Source organism: Brachionichthys hirsutus, chromosome 12, assembly GCF_040956055.1.
Source record: "Brachionichthys hirsutus isolate HB-005 chromosome 12, CSIRO-AGI_Bhir_v1, whole genome shotgun sequence".
In the NCBI taxonomy this organism is placed as follows: Eukaryota; Metazoa; Chordata; class Actinopteri; order Lophiiformes; family Brachionichthyidae; genus Brachionichthys; species Brachionichthys hirsutus.
This window is the reverse complement of record NC_090908.1, coordinates 2,467,171-2,485,610: the sequence shown is the minus strand read 5'-3', so window position 1 is coordinate 2,485,610 and position 18,440 is coordinate 2,467,171. Positions and strand designations below refer to the sequence as shown.

Here is an 18,440-nt window from a genome sequence, read left to right as displayed (position 1 = left end):
CAAGCTGCAAAGGCTGACCTCAAATCTGCCTTGAACCATTATGAGTGCACCCTCTGCACCATATCCTTCCGCTGTGCAATGCGGCCAATGCCTCAGCACTTCTGCTGGGACTGTAGCCAACAAACCCGCTCACCCCACGAAAACACAAACAGATCGATTCGCTCTGCAGAGAACCAGATAACCCCCCCCCCCCCCCACCCCTTCATATCCACTCTCATCTTTCATTTATTACCGGAATCCTATCCTTTGTTTCCCCTCTTGTCGCCAGACAGAAAAAGACAGAGGGCTTGACCCACAGATGCTTTCATAAACATGCATAACAAGGCCTTGACCTCTTGCTGGAAAATGCAAAGTCACTCAGATGGGAGTCACACTGGATGGCCAGCAGGTCAAAGGGTTAAATGACAGGTACGACTGGGCAGTGACCGAATGACCATGTCCACAATCAAGGCCGAGATAACTTTTTTTTTTATAGTTAAAGTGAAATACATCAGTGAAACAGAACAGACAACGGAATGGCAGGACCATCAACTTACAATTGCTGTTTCCAAAATGTTGGGATCCCGTGTGAGACATAAATAAAACACGGCGCATTTATTGTGTTGCTTCATCAACTTTGCTTTGCTTTTCATAAATACAGGCTCATTCTTAATTTGCTTCCTGGAACATGTGCTTGAACGGTTGAGACAAAAAACACAGAAGAAAGATGTGCTATCCTCCTGAGACCCAGCCCGTTAGCATGTCAACTGGGTCTCAGGAGGATAAAAAAATACAAAAAATAAAAGGAACAGATTGGGCCAATCAATCCAAAGGCTGATGGTAACCTGCTTTCAATCACAAGCAAGGATGGAGGACGGATCAGCACTGTGAAAGAAAAAACTGTCAACCTGTTGGAAAACGTTTCCCAGCACACAATTGCAAGGAATTTCTAAATGTCACTGTCAACAATCTGTTATATCATCAAAAGATTAAGAGAATCAGATAAAATTTCCCCAGCTAAGCGGAAAAGACTGAAAGCCTACGTACGTCTGGTTATAAATCAACATGATTTTATAAAGGTTATATAAACATTATTATGTGGGCTCACTTGGGAACACCAGTGTCTGTAAACACACTCCCATGCCAAGCGCTGCCGCTGGTGTCCACAACAAACACCGTCTCTCTGGGCTCGAGTTCATCCATGAGGAGGAAGGTGTGCTGAGGGCCAGCCGTCCCGATGGCTGCCAGCACCAGGTCCCAGACAGTCTGGGATGGAATGGGGCTGCAGTGAAGGAATAAAGCAGAGAAATGGGATTCCCGTGCAAACACACACTCATTAATACTGTGAGACAAGGGTGGCTCGGGGGCTTCGAGCTCAAGCCTCTTAGATCTCTTTCAGTTCTTTGCTAACATCGCTAAGCTGAGACCCAACTTAAGTGTCATAATAACTTTTGTGTGCGTCAAAACGTTAGCGGAGTCTCTGTGCATGAAATCGGCAAAACTGACTGCCAGGAAATGAATCATAGATTTAAATGTAATCAGAATCTGTAGATTCCTGCTCAGAATGGTTTTGATGAATAAATGGACTAAGAAGCGAGGTAACTGTGCTCCTGTTGCTAAATGCGTCATGCTTCCGGCCGGGAATGTGTTTACATCAGTGTTGGAATGTGTCGGGAGCTTAGAGCGATCCTGAATGTCCTCCTGAGGGACTCAAGGTCAGAGAGCACAACCTCAACCCCCTCCCTCCTTGACCTCTGCCATGCCAAATACAGATAAGATGCAAACAACACCTACCGCTTCGCACGCACCTAGAGAGAGACGCTTTGCGTAACAGTGCTTTTATCTTTTATTTGCATTAAAATGTCAAACTAACCAAGTGCAGCCTGACGTCTTGTCATGAATTCATAGCAGAGGATCGAATTTGAAAGACCTCTGAGTTGCACTGCGACACACAGAATGCTGGAACGCAAACAGCGATACATCATTATGACTAAATTAAATTCTAATCAGAAGAAGCATGAGGGAAATTCTCACACCTTTATGTGTTCACCGTGTCACGCTCCGGTCCACCTTGGCATCCGCAGATTTTCAAGGTCAGTAATACTTAATGCATTATGAAAGATATTTTGTTTATGAAAAGATCCGAGATATAAACAATCTAAATGTGACAGAGATTTAAAATGACATTTTCTTTAGATGATTTTCTTATTATCTTTTTTAAATGTGTCCACTTTGCAGCTGAAAACAAGGATACAATCAAACTGATTGATTGGCTTTGTTTGACTCTGAAACCAATTATCATTCATGCTGGTAAACAATGAAGAGCAGAATTAATTGGTGGGAACATAAACCGTATCGGGGATCGGCGTCAGCGAGAGGCAACGTCGATCATGTTAACTACTAAAGAACCGATAAATTCCCTTCGTGTTTAGCGGCAAAAACAGGAAACGTGGAGGAAATCTTTCCGTAATTTGCCATTTTCATATTTTTGCTCGTCTTGAATACGCCTGCGTTCAACAGCTCAAAGGAAAACAGCCTCACAAAAAGCCAGAGTGAGCAGGTGCTAAATATCTACGCACATACCGACTTACTTTCCATGCTCTTCCTTCTTTCTTGACAATATACATCGACCATGTGAAACAAAATCCTCTTACATCCTGTTTGACTGGAAGCGAATTACACGCTTGTGTACTATTATAGAGTCTAATGCGTTTTCTTTTTCTGCATCAAGATTTTTTGCTAGAAGAAGCAAAAACAAGCAGATGTGAAGGAAAGGCCATTCCTTCCTGTACAACCTGTCGGATCAGCCCCGACTGAAATGGGTTCCTTCCTGGTTTTGCCACCAGGAGGTTTACGATGCGCGATATTGCCCATTGAAGGAATTTCATTGGACCTTTTAAGCCTCAGTTTCTTCCTGTCTGTGTCATTCAAAGTTTCTGAGGACACGACACCCCTAGCTATTCAATCCACCACATCAGCGACACCAAAAGCTGAACACCGAATGAATGATTGAATGAATGAACGCCGACGTGCAAAGTTATTTTTAGAAAGAAGCCCTGAATAGAGACAAACCGCTGCGGCCTTGGATGGCGACTGCAGTGCTGTTGTAATCTGCCAGGCAGATCACGGAGAGCAACAACGAAGAATCAACTGGACGTGTTTCAGTTTGGCTGAAGATGTTTCAGCTCTCGCCCAACAGGCTTCTTCGGTTCTGAAGCCGCTTTAATGATGACGAAGAGGCAGATTGGATGGTCTTCGGCCGAGAAAAGGGAAAGTTTCCAGGGTCAGTGAACCAGCAATGATACACGTCTATCTATAAATAGTGATGAAATGCTCGAGGGTCTCGTTCCGACGCAACCCGGATACTCTTCTCCTGATGCTGGGGCCGCGACGACGCCGGCATCGGTCTCTGTTTTGATTTGGCCAGTCCTCATCATTTTCTGGGATACAGAAGCTTTAGATATTATTTCTCTTCATTCTGGGCCGAAGTTAATATAGTCAAAGTTCTGATAAACGTCTCAGCAGATGGTCTGTTGCTGCAACACCATCTGTGACTATACTTTACCATAGTATTACATTTTTAGTTAGACTCCAGCCCCCCCTCTGTGGGATGTAGTCAGAATGATTGGGGATGCAGATAAATAAAATATGAATATTAAATGATGAAGTTGTTTCTGTTGCAGTGACTGGAGGACATGGCTGAGTTGGAGTTTGTGCCCCCCCCCCCCTGTAATTCCATCTGCACAGCTCGGCTCTCATGTGAGACCTGATCACGATCACATCATGATCGGAAGTCTGATGTGCTGGGATGAAGCCAAACATGGTGCTTCCTCCTCCTCCTCCTCCTCCTCCTCCTCCTCCTCCTCTTACTCAGTTTCCGCTTCCTGCACACACATTTCAGCTCAATACACACTCTTCGTGTGGAACTAGCGTGGCGGTCTATGAATGAAATGAGAACAGAACGCCTCCACAGCCGAGCGGAGGAGAAGAGAGGAAGAGTGGCTGTCACAGTAACAGAAGTGAATGAGTGGGAGTGAAGCTGTGGGAGGATTTGCAGTACAACACTCAATCTGTCTTTTCTTTTATGCCTATATTTTAAATACTTGCAAATGTCCGTCTCTCATTAGCGAATAGGAAGCGCCCTGCACCACCGCACTGAGAGCCATACATCAGGTGAGACACGAGGACAGCATCAGCACCAGCCTGACTCTCAGTTTCCTGGAGTTCTTATGCTGATGAGACTTTTTTTTTAAATCAAATTATTGAAAGTTCAATTGAGACAACAACGGCGTCAAATGAATACTTAAAATGTCGACCCACTCGAACACGATCGCACACACAGCTGCTGGAGATCGGAATCCAGAAACCACACCAACGCTTTTGGATGTCCAGTTTCCCAGTGACTTCGATGGTAACCTTAATTCATCATGTTTGATAAGGTAAAAAAAAAAAGGTCGGTAGGCTCAGCGAAGCTGCGACGCAGAGAAAAAGCGGAGACATGAAGGCTGCGGCATGAAGACGTGTTCCATACTGTGGTCACATGTCTGGCAGGCAGCTAAAGAGGGTCTGTCGGGTCCTTCTGGATGCTTAGCAGGATCAGATGGTTGGCATTCGTGGACTGTCCATGTCTCGAGCTACAAACTGAGAAGCAGGTTGGGAAATGGCTCGCATGGAAGTTAGATAAAAAGGGAAACCATAGAAACCATCCATACAAACGGAGGCTGAGCTGCCAGATGGAGGAGGAACGCTGTGAGATTCCCTTCACACAGCAACATGGCTCTGACAGGTTTATAGTCAGAAACAGAAATGAAATAGCTGATCAATACGTGGGGAAAGTGGAGCGGGAACAATCTTCAATTTGTTATTCTGTGTAGAGCATCTATTCTTTGACAAAGGCCTTTCAAACAGGGCCGGAGGCGCTGGAGTCTGATTCTCCGGGTAAACCGGATGGTGGGTGTCGTGTGAACAGCCAAGGCTGTGAAGACTTGTACTAAGAATTGCACTTTCACAAACAACACAACTTTTTCTTTTTCCAGTTAATCAGACAAATCGAGACACACAATTGGTTCACAACGAGCCGACCGTAGGGCGAGAACAAATGGAGCAGCCCAGAAGACCTCGGTGAAGACGGCGCCGGTTTATCCGATGCGATGAGCTAAAGTGATGGCAGCACTTTCCTTTTTATTGTCTTGTCACATTATAATGTAAATGTCCAACTAATGATTATTCAAGTATACGTTGAGAAGAAACACACGTTTGATTATCCGTGACACTGCCGTCCGTCTTAATGGGGGGGGGGGGGGGGCTTCTCGGTCCACTGCACATACGCATAGACTTTAAAAGACTACGCCGTAACTTACATTCCAATTTACACAGCAGGCGAAGCTATAACAGCACATCATAGTAAAGAACCTTTCGCTGGCGCTCATGCTAAATTGCTTCACTTAATACTGCATGCAGGACGCAGGAATCTCTCAGCGTTGCTGCCGCTTCATTTGCATGCAAACTGAAGTCATCACTAACCTCAAGCACCATGTTTGCACTAAAACAAGCCCAATTACACAGGAGGAACGAGCCTTTGAACTGAAGCAAACCAGCAGAAGCTCCTTACGCTCACGTGTTGCAACTTAAAAAAAAAGATAAAAGACCATTGCTAAAGCGGTAAAATCCACTGTTCTAGATGTCGCGCGGCCCCATGTGGGTGCAATGTGTTGGATAATGACATCGTCAACAACGCTGGACGCTGGTCGGCGATTTCCTGAGCAGCTGCTGAATTATTGAGAAGAGACATCATCGCAGCGGCGGATGAAGAATTTACACGACTGTCAGGCTTGTTGAGGCGCTAATGGGCTTTTCCATTAGCCTTTGGAAAGGCTGGCTAACACCTGCATCGACAAGAACACACAGTTGTTGTTGGGGGGGGGCTCATGGGAGTTTGCTGTTTTTCAGTGGTCTGAACACGTCAGAAAATGTGCTTACGCCAAAGCGACACATGCTGGCTCAGCAGCTCTACAGAGCTGGTCCGTCCTTCGGTTTCTCGGGAGAGCCCAGATTGAACGCGATGGCAAACACGCGGGCCTGTCGGTGTTCCCCTGTGCGCTTCTAGTCTTCTCCATATTGACCCTTTGACACCTTTGGGGGAGGTGAGGGGCGCCTTTGGCCTTTCTCTCTCGCGCTCTGGAAACGTTCGTGTTTACAGTGTCCTCTGCTCCTTTATCAGATGACGAACTGAAAGCAACACAGCGGCAGCCACACGGCCTGTTTCTGATCTACTGGCCCCCGCCACGACGATCATTTCACTCTCATGCATGCAGACACGCCTCCTCCTAAAGAAAACCATCTTCCACATCTGTCACCTGCAGCAAATGGCTCATGCCGAATTTATAAAAACAATAATGTGCACATTCCTGTCCACAAATCACAGTACAATCACTACACATCCACTTTTAATTGGACGACGTTGAATAGATTTTACCCCCCCCCCCTTTTTAACATTCCTAAATCTTTCCAGGTTCCATTCTGTGTCACGTCATATTATTACACAGAATTTTAAATATAAATAAAAACTTTATTTCTCTGTCTGGATATTTACTGTGTAGAAACGGTGGTGAAGCATCAGCACAGACTTTTATTGTCTTATATATATATAAAATCATGATCAATTATTTAATGACATGGATTAACCCCCGAGTCGTTTCACAACCCTCGGTTGTAGGATGATGTATAAATGAAGTGTGTATTCTGGACTTTGCTTCCGTAGTTTCCAGGACCAGCTACAGTAAGTAGAAGGAGTCTCAACTAGAGCTTAATATGAAATAAAGAATAAACTTTCAAGCGTCGCGTGAAGCAGTATTCTGGACTCCATCACACTTGCTTGTATGAATATGTTCATGTGTGTGAAGATGATTCAGGATGCAGACAATCGTTGTCTGTCCCACAGGAGTTGTTGACGGCCCGGGGAGGACATTTCCTGTGTTCTCTGGCAATCACTCCCCCTCCTCTCATCCTCCCCCCCTACGCAAGCCAAAAACCATCCCACTGCTCCTCCAGCCTCCACCCACATAGGCAGTCACTGAATGATGAATGCACAGACAGAGCAGCGTACCCTACTATGTGCTGTACTACTTGTACTACTTGTACTATCTCCACCTACACCAAGCACGTTGAAGAAAAAAAAAATCTGAAACGCTGAAATCTAAAAACCTTAAAGAGCAGATTTCATTTCTACATGGAAGGTGCACGTTGAACCAGAGTCTTTGTGAAGATGGACAATGTCATTCTGAAATGATAAATATTTCAGAACCGAAGGGTTTGAACCAATAGTAGGGTGCAAGAAGGGGATGGGGGGGGGGGGTGAGAGTGAGAAAACAATGAGGAAGGGGAGGGCAGAATGATTTGAGACTCTATCCTCCTAATTTCAGTGTAGCTTTCATTACATATTTATGTGATGGTGTAACCATTCAGTGTGTGTGTGTGTGTGTGTGTGTTGCAGCCAATGATCATACATATTACCTATCACTTCCAGTTTAATTGCACACTGGCAAGAGCGGGTGGGATCATATCAATAATTCTAAAAGATATAAATGCTAATATGCTCATTTTTCAAGTCATTTGCCCGAACTCTCTCCCGCTGGATAAACATATTTACGTATGTAAGCGCGTCCAGATCATGAATAATTCCCCCATTAGCAGACCACGAGTGCACGGCCATCCATGTGCGTACGTGTTGCTGTACATGTGCAACTCCATATAGGTTGTCCTTACCACTGTCAACATCTCGTTTATTAGATCTCGTGTCTCAGCTTGTAGCATGTTGCACTTGAAATAAATGCAATTCTAAGTGATTGTGTGTCTCAGGGAGGGGCATTCAAGTGAAGTTTATACGGCTGGACTAATAAGTATTTAACGTCATTACAAAACGAAACAGCTTAACGAATAAAAACAGCTGCAGGGCCAAACAGCCTTGTTTTATTCACATCATTGTGTTTACAGGGCTGAGAAAAGAATGCATAGAAAATAGTAGGTGACAAGGAAAATAGACTTGAGATCTAAATAGAAGACATGATCATATTTGGTTTATGTGAATGTACAAACTTGCTACAAGATGTTCTTATCAAATGAGTTGATCACCATCTAATGAGGGATGTTAATAAGTCTGTCAGACGTCAGCTCAGCATGATCCAGATTTTTTTCCAAATCACTTTGACTTTCAGATGTCAAAGTAAAAAGAAAAAGAAAAAAATAATTATGGAATCAAGTTAAGATTATTCAAAAATCTGTTTGCTCTAGGTTTCTGATGTTAGACGTTGTAAATATGATGTCAAGCAAGCAAATGCCAGGAAGAAGAACATTTGGTAAAAGCTTAGGTTGTTTATGGCAAATATTATAAACTACCCGTCCTACAGCATCACCATCAGGGCCACAATGCCAGATGAGAAAGTTCGGTGTGGGACTCAACCAGCAGTACGTTCAAATTTTCAGTTGTTATAATTATTATGTATTTAATTATGATATTAAAATGTGACTTTCTCACTGATAAATTAAAAGAAAGAAGAAGAAACTCTGAGGTGAGCTCTATCAGGGGAACAATACAATTTGTGGTGCTACGAGCGGTGGCACATCTCTGCTTCCTTTCTCCTTTCCATGCATGCCTTTTTTTTATTCAACTCATCAATAATTCAGACATGGATAAGACATAGCGGTGATATCAGGAGAAAACAGGATGCACTCAGCCCCTCCACGGCGGCTGTGCGGCGTGCGGTGCCGGGGTTAGAAACCACAACATTTAACATCAAGTCTTTAAAGCCAAGCTCATGAAGTAGCGTTTTGTTCCTCCTATCTGGTCGCAGCGTATTCCTTCTGGCAAGCAGCCAGTGTTTTAACTATAGCGAAAAGGTATTAGCTTTGTGCTTTTCCATTACAACCCCTATCAACATCCTGTTTATTAGATCTCGTGTCTCAACGTGTAGCGTTTTGCACTTCAAATAAATGCAATTAGAAGTTATTGTGTGTCTATGGGAGGGGGCATTCAACGTGTCAATCATCTGAAGTTTACGCACCTGGACTAATAGGGGTTTAATGCCATCACAAAACACACTGTACTGCTATACTGTACTGTGGAAAACAAAGGAAATGTTATCTTCCTTCTCACAGTACTTTGTAAAAGCTAGCTGACAAAACACAAATGAAAGAAGTAATAAAACACAACACAGTACTGAATGCCGCTGTACTCTTAGTGCTCCTCAGGTCATCTGATCATCTGTCCTCTAGGAGGTTTTCAGTTTTTTTCCACTAGGCTGTGTACTTTTGTTATCTTCCTTTCTGTGACACCCGCCGGTCTATCTTTAGTCTTTGAATATCGTAGTTTTGTTTAGGCAGTGTATTTTTGTTTGTGGTGACGCCAGCCCGTCCAACCTCGCTTCTGTATTTTTTGGGTTTGTATGACAATGTGTGTTTAATTACTACAGAAGCACAGACCGTTCCCTGTGCCTCCGTCTCTGCATGATGGGGTCCACACCGCAGTCCAGGACCCGACAATTCTGTTTTATCAGAAACATTTGACATCCATGCTGCCTTATTGCCTCAGTCATTAGATCCTCCTGTTCTGATGGAGGCATATTAATGGCGGCCTAATGCATCACTGTCATTCTTATCAAGCCACAAGGCTCCAGATAATACACAATTATGACAAATGACTGATGAAGGTCGTGTGGAGCCTGCATATCATATGCATTCATATGTTTAATCACAGCAACAGAGGGCCAAGAGTTAAGATGGCAGCTACTGTTACATCTCCCCGTGCGGCCAGGACGGCCATTTGTTGGGGGAAGATGCGCTCATGAATAAATATGCTGTCTTCAATCTACAGAAACACTTTATCATCATTTTCTCTTCTGGTCAACGGAGCTCGCCAGGGCGGAGTCTGCCTGACGTGTCGCCTGTCACTTCCAATGAGTATATAAATATCTGTTTCTAATGACCTGTGAAATGGAAAAAAAGCCCAAGTCATTTTGAGGATCTGTAAAACAAGTGAATAAAAAAAGAAGTGGCAACATTACGAGATGAGAAAGAGATAACAGGAGAGAAGGTTTACGTGAAGGTCGTAACACAAGGTCGCGTTTAAAGCGGTACAAGATCTGCAGCTCCACGGATCTTCCAATCATCCCAGCCATTATTACCGTACACAATGGAGGCTGTGCTGAATAAAACACAACTGTAATCAACTTTCTAGTACCGCTCGGCACAACAATGCAAAACCCGTGTCCAATTCACAGATTCCATTCCAGTGACTTGGTTAACGGAAGTAATCAAAAGTCTAATCACTGGTGCTGTGACTCGATAAACACGTGGGCCATCATGTCCTGTAACACAGACATCTTTATCGGCACTGCCGTCTTTTCTCCAGGTCAACCCCCCCCCAGGTGATCATTTTACTGGAAGAGAACTTTCAATTTTGCATTTGCTGTATTGATCAGAGAAGAGTCCATTATGGGTGACAACATGCAATTGAATCTATTTTGTACGCGCCCAAAAGCACATAGCCGCCATGATCATCGCCTGACTGCAAAGCTGGGTTTAAGAAATTGTAGAGCTATTTGCAAGTTCATTTGTTTACAATATTCAGATGTTCAAAGAAGAAAAAAAGAGGACGTTTGAACTGAATGTCTTCCCGTAGAGAAAAAACATGTAGCAAGTTGAGAAATTGTTCTTAGATTGTGCAGCTTTGACCCTCATCTTGTGCAGGTTTTTAGGGCAACACAAGCCCCGCCCCTGTGTTACAACATAAGTTGATTTTACATTATTTTTTCTTTGCTAAAAAACTACAGGAAGTCAGGCATAGAAAACTAAAATACGTTATCTAACAAGAACAGGAATAAAGACTTAGGAGACGCACTGCTGTGTTAAACTGTCAAAGCTGATTATAAATAAAGAGCACATGGAAATGTCCCAATTTTTCCTATTCTGTAAAAATAAAAATCCTCATAATTTAAAATAAATGTTCATGAACAATAAAGTAAATAGCCCTCAGGGGACGCAAACCTCCACCAAGGAAGCTCATTTCCCCCATTATGGCATCACACCTAAAAGCAGTGCTGTAATAACTTGACCTGAATAGCAGGACTCCTTGACCATTAAAACCTACCCTAGAATTTGACTGACACTGGTATCATCACTAGGCTCACTTTACATGGCACTTATTTTGGTTTATGAAGAAAAGAAAAGAAAGAAATGTTGTTCCTTTGCCTTTTAGAATGTTCTGTGTTCACAGAGCATCAACTGAGCCTTGTGCATGTCGATCACCAAAAAGCCATTAAAAATGCTTTCCTGGTTATTCCACTAAAAACTTAAACAGCCCATCATGGTGCCACAGTTTTCATAAGAATGACATTTTCCCAGTTTGCACAGCAACAAAAATGGCGATGTTGAAAAGGTCACACTTCCTGCTTTCAAAGATTTGTCTTTTCAGATTCTCAAAACGCAGATATCATGTGACTGAAACGCCAAACGGCTACAAGTTATTAAAATAGTTCAGAAGAGGTCGTTGTCTGCAGTAGCGGATGCTCCATTAAGTTACACATTCCAGATGTTACCTGGATTCAGATCATCATTTGATGTTTGCTAATCTAATCCAATTCAGTCTCTTCTGACAATGAACAAGTAGATTATGGGATGATCAGGATGATACTAAAATAAACCGCCCATCCTGTGATCTACAGTGTTTTAGGTTTGACTACTGAAATACGAACTGTGAGATGTTTGGATGGCGACAGTAAAAGTTTACGCCGTTCATTTCACTGAGGAATGACCGAGTTTAATCTTTACCCCCCCCCCCCCCCCCCCCTCCCCCGCTTGTCCTTAATCTTATCTCATCAGACTGCCACTGCTAAGCTGCATTAAGAACGCTTATGAGCCTAATCGCTGCAAACAGTGACAGTGCAGTGGGTTACTGAGACGTTATGTATTTGTGACTCAGCAAATGGAAAACTCAAGGCAGCTTGCGTTTGAAGCTCATCTTTAAGAGCCGGAATGAGATCAGTCCTACAAAGCTACAATTTGAATTCACGCAAACGTATACGCCTTCTTCGTTTAACCCGATGCGACTGTTTGCTCAAATGCCATTGTTTTTTGTTTTTTTACAATAAAGAGTTGTTATTGTGAGAGGAGAATAACGCTTTTACACCAGGAGATAGTGAGAGGGAATATTTATAGCCTTGTAAAGCAGCTTTCACAAGTCCTTTTCCTCTATTTGTAAAGTAATGGACCGCACTGCGTACGCAGTTAGTCCTAAAACGGGACAGAACGCATCACAGAGACAACCGCACTGGGTTTGCAGACAGATTTCCCTTCTTCCTACCCCCACCGAGCTTCTTGTTAGCATGCCACGGTCATTGAATTCAAATGTCTTTTTGCACAGAGACAGTCTCTTCGTGATTTCTCAGGTTGAAGCGAATGTCAGCGGATTATTTCACACACGTTGTAGTCATCCTGCAGTAAACAGCGAGTTTGAACGCTCCGATCCAAGCCCACGTCTGTCATGTAGGAAACCTAACCCGGACAGAAAGGGAACCCTCCCTTATCCTGGAGGGTGATATCTGAGCCTGAGCGGTTTGGGTCGTCGGCTCTGCTGCAGCTATTTATATCGATACGCCTTTGTAGCAGGGCCGAGGTAAACACAGAGACTTAAACAGTGAGAACAACCGCGCGGAGCAGAAAGTCTTCTGATTACTGGTCTGAGATGAGATACGTGAGCTAAGGGTTACTTGAGGGACCGTTTGGAACACGCTGCTGCTGGCTTGATTCTTTTTGCGTGGTGGCCGGACTCAAATCATTGTCTCTGTGAAATTATTGACCTGCATGGGGCAGAGTAATTGACCTTTCCACTGAGGACAGGGTGCAGAGTCAGCACTGTGGGATTCCAGGGGAAATGAACAGTATACTATGGGGGGGGGGGGGGGGGGGGGTTCACTATGTTCTCATAATGGAACATGGGGCAATTAAAATTGGTGTCACTGATATGATTGATTATTGGCAAATGGAATTAGGGATATATTAATCACCACTGAACTACAGCTGAGGGTTCATCGAGTCACGTGCCTGCGCCTGTTTACCGTCTCCTCCAGACCTGCGTGCGTAACTGAAACGCTGCGCCGCACACACTGCCCCCCCCAGCGACAGACGCGTCTGCTTTCAGCTCCGCCGCCACCACGCACAGACACTGACTTCTACGGGTCATCATTGCGCACAGTGCCAGCCATTGACGCATCAAAACCACGAGAATGGTTTGCGTCATCGTGACATCGGATGTTCTAACATTAAGTAGGTCATTCTTGCGCCTCGCCGACAATGATTCGGTCAGTCACGCCGTCACACGCCGTTTCTGAATGAGAGGGCGAATGCTGAGCAATTACGCAGCGTCAACGGAGCAGCTGCGGTCCAACAGAGCGGAACGCCCAAAACAAGCCGAGTGGATACACAACGACCCGCGCTCTAATACCTGCTCTCTGCCGGCTCTTACGCGTGATTCTCTCCGGTTCCTCCTCTGAAGACAGAAGAGCTCGGATATCCCCGTACCTTCCGGCGGCGCGCCGCGGAGGGAATATTACATTTCTGTGACGCGGAGTCGACGACGTGCGCTTGTTTACCAGCTGGAGGAGGACCGACTACAGACGCGTAAAATTAACCTGCGATCAAAAGGGAGCGAAAAACATCCGAAGCTCTGCTCATATGAATAATAATAATGCTCGTTCTACAAACTCTAGAAATGGCACATGGGTCGGGAATATAGATCTATTTGGAACCGTCGTCATATGTTGGATCATCGGAAAAGAGACGCTATAAATAAAGCTGGAGCGGAGACTGACTCCGCAGAGTACCGGTAATAGTAAGAGTTCCTCCTCCTCCTCCTCTTCCTCCTCCTCTCTCTCTCCAGCATTCATCCCGTATCCACCAATAAGCCCAATGAGCCGCGTTGCGCACCGCCCACTCTCGGCGTGCGTATTTTTTCTCCTCCTCCTTTCTCCTCGCTTCTATTTTTCTTTTTTATAAAACAGAGCTGGATGTGTGGATCGTCACACGTCGTTTCCCCTTCCTCAGTAACATGCGTTATTTATCCCCCGGCTTCGGGAGAACGCGAGCGCACGCACAACCGGCGCTGGGCGCAGAGAATTAAAGAAGAAAGCGCGTCGTTTTATTAGCTGCGAGGAGGAGGAGGAGGAGGAGGAGGAAGAAGAGGGGGAGAGGAAGCTTTCTGTGTTGTCTGAGAGCGAGAATGGCGAGTCCGCCCAACACAGAACCGCCGCTGCTGCCCGGCTCCGCCGACGTGAAGAAATGCGGCTTTCTGAAGAAGCAGAAACACGGACACAAGCGCTTCTTCGTGCTGAAGGAGCCCAGCGAGGGCTTCCCCGCCCGGCTGGAGTACTACGAGAGCGAGAAGAAATGGAGAAACAAATCGGTGGCCAAGAGGGTGATCCTTCTGGACTGCTGCCTCAACGTCAGCAAGAGAGCCGACGCGAAGCACAAACACCTCGTCGCGCTCTACACCAGGGACGAGTACTTCGCCGTGGCGGCGGACAACGAGCAGGAGCAGGAGAGCTGGTACCGGGTGCTGCTGGATCTCATGGCGGAGGGGAAAGTGTGCGACGCGTCGGCGTCCAGCTCCGCGTCCTCGCTGCTCGGCTTCGACGAGGCGAGCTACGGCGTAATTACGCCGGTTTCCGCCGCCTACAAGGAGGTCTGGCAGGTGAATGTGAAGTCCAAAGGCTTGGGGCAGAGCAGGAGTTTGACCGGCGTCTACAGGCTCTGCCTCTCCAGCCGGACCATCAGCTTCGTGAAGCGCAACACGGAGGCTGCGTCCGTCGTCCTGCAGCTGATGAACATCCGGAGGTGCGGCCACTCCGACAGCTTCTTCTTCATGGAGGTCGGCCGCTCCGCGGCCACGGGTCCGGGGGAGCTGTGGATGCAGGCGGACGATTCCGTGGTGGCGCAAAACATCCACGAAACTATTTTGGAGGCGATGAAAGCCATGAAGGAGCTGTCGGAATTCCGCCCCCGCAGCAAGAGCCAGTCATCTGGTACGAATCCCATCTCTGTGCCCACTAGGCGGCACCTGAACAATCTGCCCCCCAGCCAGACCGGACTGCCCCGGAGGTCGCGCACCGACAGCATGGCGGCGACCTCCCCCGTGAGCAAATTCTCCTCCTGTCGAATACGCACGGCCAGCGAGGGCGACGGCACCATGACCCGCCCGATGTCGGTGAACGGCAGCCCCCTCAGCCCAGGGGCCCACCGGACCCCCCTGAGCCGGTCCCACACCATCACAACCCGCCCCTGCAGGACGTTTGAATCTTCGTCCCTCCAGCACAGTAAGTCCATGTCCATGCCTCTGTCTCACTCGCCATCCATGGCGACCCCAAGCCCGGGGACCGTGACCTCCGGCGCAGACACCGGTGCGCCTCGCCCCTCCAGCTGCAGCGTCTCCTTCTCAGGCTCCCCCAGCGACGCGGGCTTCATATCATGTGAAGAGTACGGCTCGAGTCCTGCGGATGCACGGGACCCGAAGCTGACGCTTACCCTCCGCAGTAACACCCCAGAGTCCCTCAAAGCCGACACACCCCCGTCCCGGGATGGCGGTGAGCTGGACGGCTACATGGTGATGGAGCGGCAGAATCAGAACGGCTATCGGCTGTTGTCTGAGCTGGAAAAAGCTTATCGCAAGCGCACGTATTCCCTCACCACTCCCCGCCAACAGAGAGGCCCCCCACAAGTATCCTCAGCCTCTTTGGACGAGTATACACTTATGAGGGCTACTCACAGCAGCGGAAGCCTGATGTTTCGCAAGTGCCACACTGCCTCGCCTAAAGGGACCTACGCTGAGGAATACCGGGACGTTCAGAAGAATGCCAGCAGTCTCCAAGGCGCCAGCGGCTACATGCCCATGATGCCAGGTGTAGTGCCTCAGACGTTTGGGTCCAAGAATGACCCCTACATGCCCATGAGCCCCATGTGTGTTTCGGCTCCGAAACAGATCATCAAACCACGTTCCCACTCTTCTTCGGTGGTGCTGACCCCGCGCACAGAGTCCCCCGGGAGTCTGGAGGACAGTGGCTACATGCGGATGTGGTGTGGAACCAAGATGTCAGTGGAGAGCAATGATGGAAGGTTTCCCAATGGAGAGTACCTGAACATGTCTCCTGCTGACCCTCTGGTGTCTCTTACGCCCCCGGACTACATCCACAGTCCTCTAGGAGGAGACGCCCACCCTCAGCATCACAGACAGCCTTATTTTTATAGCGCTCTGCCACACCCCCTTAAAGGACAATTACAACGCAATGGATCCATCGACACCGACCAGTATGTTGTGATGAGTTTACAGAAACAACGGATAGAGGAGGAATCCAACTATTGTCCCATCTGTCCAGGAGACTCTGCGCCCAGCGGCTCTCCAGGGACACCGGGAACCGCTTACTCTGCCCCACCTCCCCTTAGAGTTGCTCGGACAGATGCGCACAACACCAGGGTGTGTCGGCCCAACCGCCTGGCTCTGGAATTCCTCAAAACACTCCCGTGTATGAGTGAACATCCCCTTCCCCCAGAGCCACGCAGCCCCGGAGAGTACATCAACATAGACTTCAGCGACGCCGCTCACGACCTGGCATCCGCCGCGGCCTCTGTGAATGTAACGTGCACGGAGAAGGGAGCGCTGCCGTTCTCGGACTATGCTAATGTTGACCTTAGCTCTCCGGGTCACCTTGAACCACAGCAGGTCAGGGATTCCTCCTCTACAGGGGGCTTAAATCACAAGCCTGAGATCTTGACTCTCCCGAGTTTGACGACCAACCAGAAATCCAAACAGAGAATTGAAGAGAGAGAAGAAGTAAAAAGCTCTGAGGGGCAGGTGGAGGAGACGCTGAGCCTGGTTTGTCAGCCTGCGCTCGTCAAGGATGACTACACTGAGATGACTTTCAGACCTCCTGCCGCTCTGCCCACTCTGTGCCCCACTGATGTGGCTGCCCTCCCCAGCTGTCCCACTGCATGCATCCAGAGACTCAGCCTTGATAATGGGGTCCCCCTGTGCCGTTGGACACATTCCTCCTTGGGGGTCCTAAATTATCTGCGACCCTCATCGATCCAAACAGCGGGGTGAAAGTGATCCGGGCTGACCCTCAGGGGCGTCGACGGCACAGTTCAGAGACCTTCTCCTCCACCACCACCGTCACGCCCGTGTGCCCATCCTTTGCCCACGACGCCAAACGGCACAGCTCGGCTTCCGTGGAGAATGTGTCCCACGCCGTCTGCAGCTCTGAGGGGTCCGACGAAGACCATGGCGGCAACAGCCCCATGTGCCGGGAGATGTCAGCCGGCTATCAAAATGGACTCAACTACATCGCCTTAAACTTGATGGAGGGGAACCTTCGAGGATGTGGTCTCGGGGACTGCGGCGGACTCCTGAGGTTCAAGGCACCCTGCGGCTGTAAGGGGGGGCGAACGCCTTCGACACGAGCCCATACGTCGGCCTGGGCTTCAAAGAGACGGCGGCCGCTGCTGTGAAAGGTGAGTCTTTTCCTCCGTGCGGCGAACATTCATTCATGCAGAATGTTTTCATTCATGAAGGGAGTGGTGCCAGCGCTCGAGTAGGATAGAGATCCGCCTCCGCGCTGCCAGCGTAATCTGCACAGGCAGTCGTTGCTAAGCAGAGCGCCTGTGTTTACTTTCTATCCCAGTGAGAATACTGGCGATAGTGAGCAAGGCACTTTTCTGTAAGCAAACAAATTAATGTTTGCGTGTCTGTCATGCTGACTTGAACACACTGTGACGCGGCGTGGGCTTATTTTAGTGGCGAGCACTGCCGTCACTTAATATTACGCTGCTGCTTTCTCGTGTCTCACACCGCTAAATGTCAGGGGAACTATTTTACAGGCATCTAGGTGACCCGGCAGGGGCACGTCAGAAGTTGCAGTTGTTTGAAGAAGGGAAAAAAAACATTTCACAACATCCGGCTCGCTGTGAGTCACTGCCCCCCCCCCTCTCCCATCACCAGTCACTATTACCGATGGTGACAAACAAGTGTTTAACTGCCGTTTGTTGTTTCACAAACACGTCCGTCTCTTTGTCCGCGTCGGCCCTCCTTCCGGGAGCTCAGAACATCGAGAGATTCTGGTGCAAGTCATTGGCGCCCCCCAGAAAAACAAGTGAGTCAGTTGTTTATCAATTGTCAGGTACTGGGTTCCAGGGCAGGAATGCAGCCGGTGTGCAAAGGTTGCAGGGAGGGGTGAACGCGCACTTGTTTTTATAACTTGGTGGGGTGGACCGGGGGGGGGGGGGGGGGGGGGGGGGGTAGGAGCATTCTTTCTTTCCTTCCTTCTTTCCAGGATGGATGACTTTTGCCTGTCATGCACAGCAACATGGACGGGGGGGGGGGGGGATGAAAGAAGAAAAGAAAGATCAGCATTGTTCTTCAAACT

At 47.6% G+C, this 18,440-nt stretch overlaps 1 protein-coding gene and 1 long non-coding RNA gene across 2 annotated transcripts in view; one reads left to right on the top strand and one right to left on the bottom strand.

Moving 5' to 3' along the window:
* Nucleotides 1-560: 560 nt before the first annotated feature.
* LOC137902705 (uncharacterized) lies at nt 561-13,548 on the bottom strand. The gene is made up of 3 exons (XR_011105744.1): nt 13,475-13,548; nt 1,088-1,261; nt 561-864 (listed from the first exon to the last, which is right to left on the bottom strand). It is a non-coding gene; the product is annotated as an uncharacterized lncRNA (long non-coding RNA).
* A 566-nt stretch (nt 13,549-14,114) lies between these two features.
* irs2b (insulin receptor substrate 2b) overlaps nt 14,115-18,440 on the top strand; it is a 7,764-nt gene continuing 3,438 nt past the window's right edge. The window contains 3 exon segments of the mRNA XM_068746326.1: nt 14,115-17,045; nt 17,048-17,458; nt 17,461-17,529. Of these exon segments, the coding sequence (XP_068602427.1) occupies nt 14,249-17,045; nt 17,048-17,458; nt 17,461-17,529 (3,277 nt within the window). The 5' untranslated portion in view covers nt 14,115-14,248.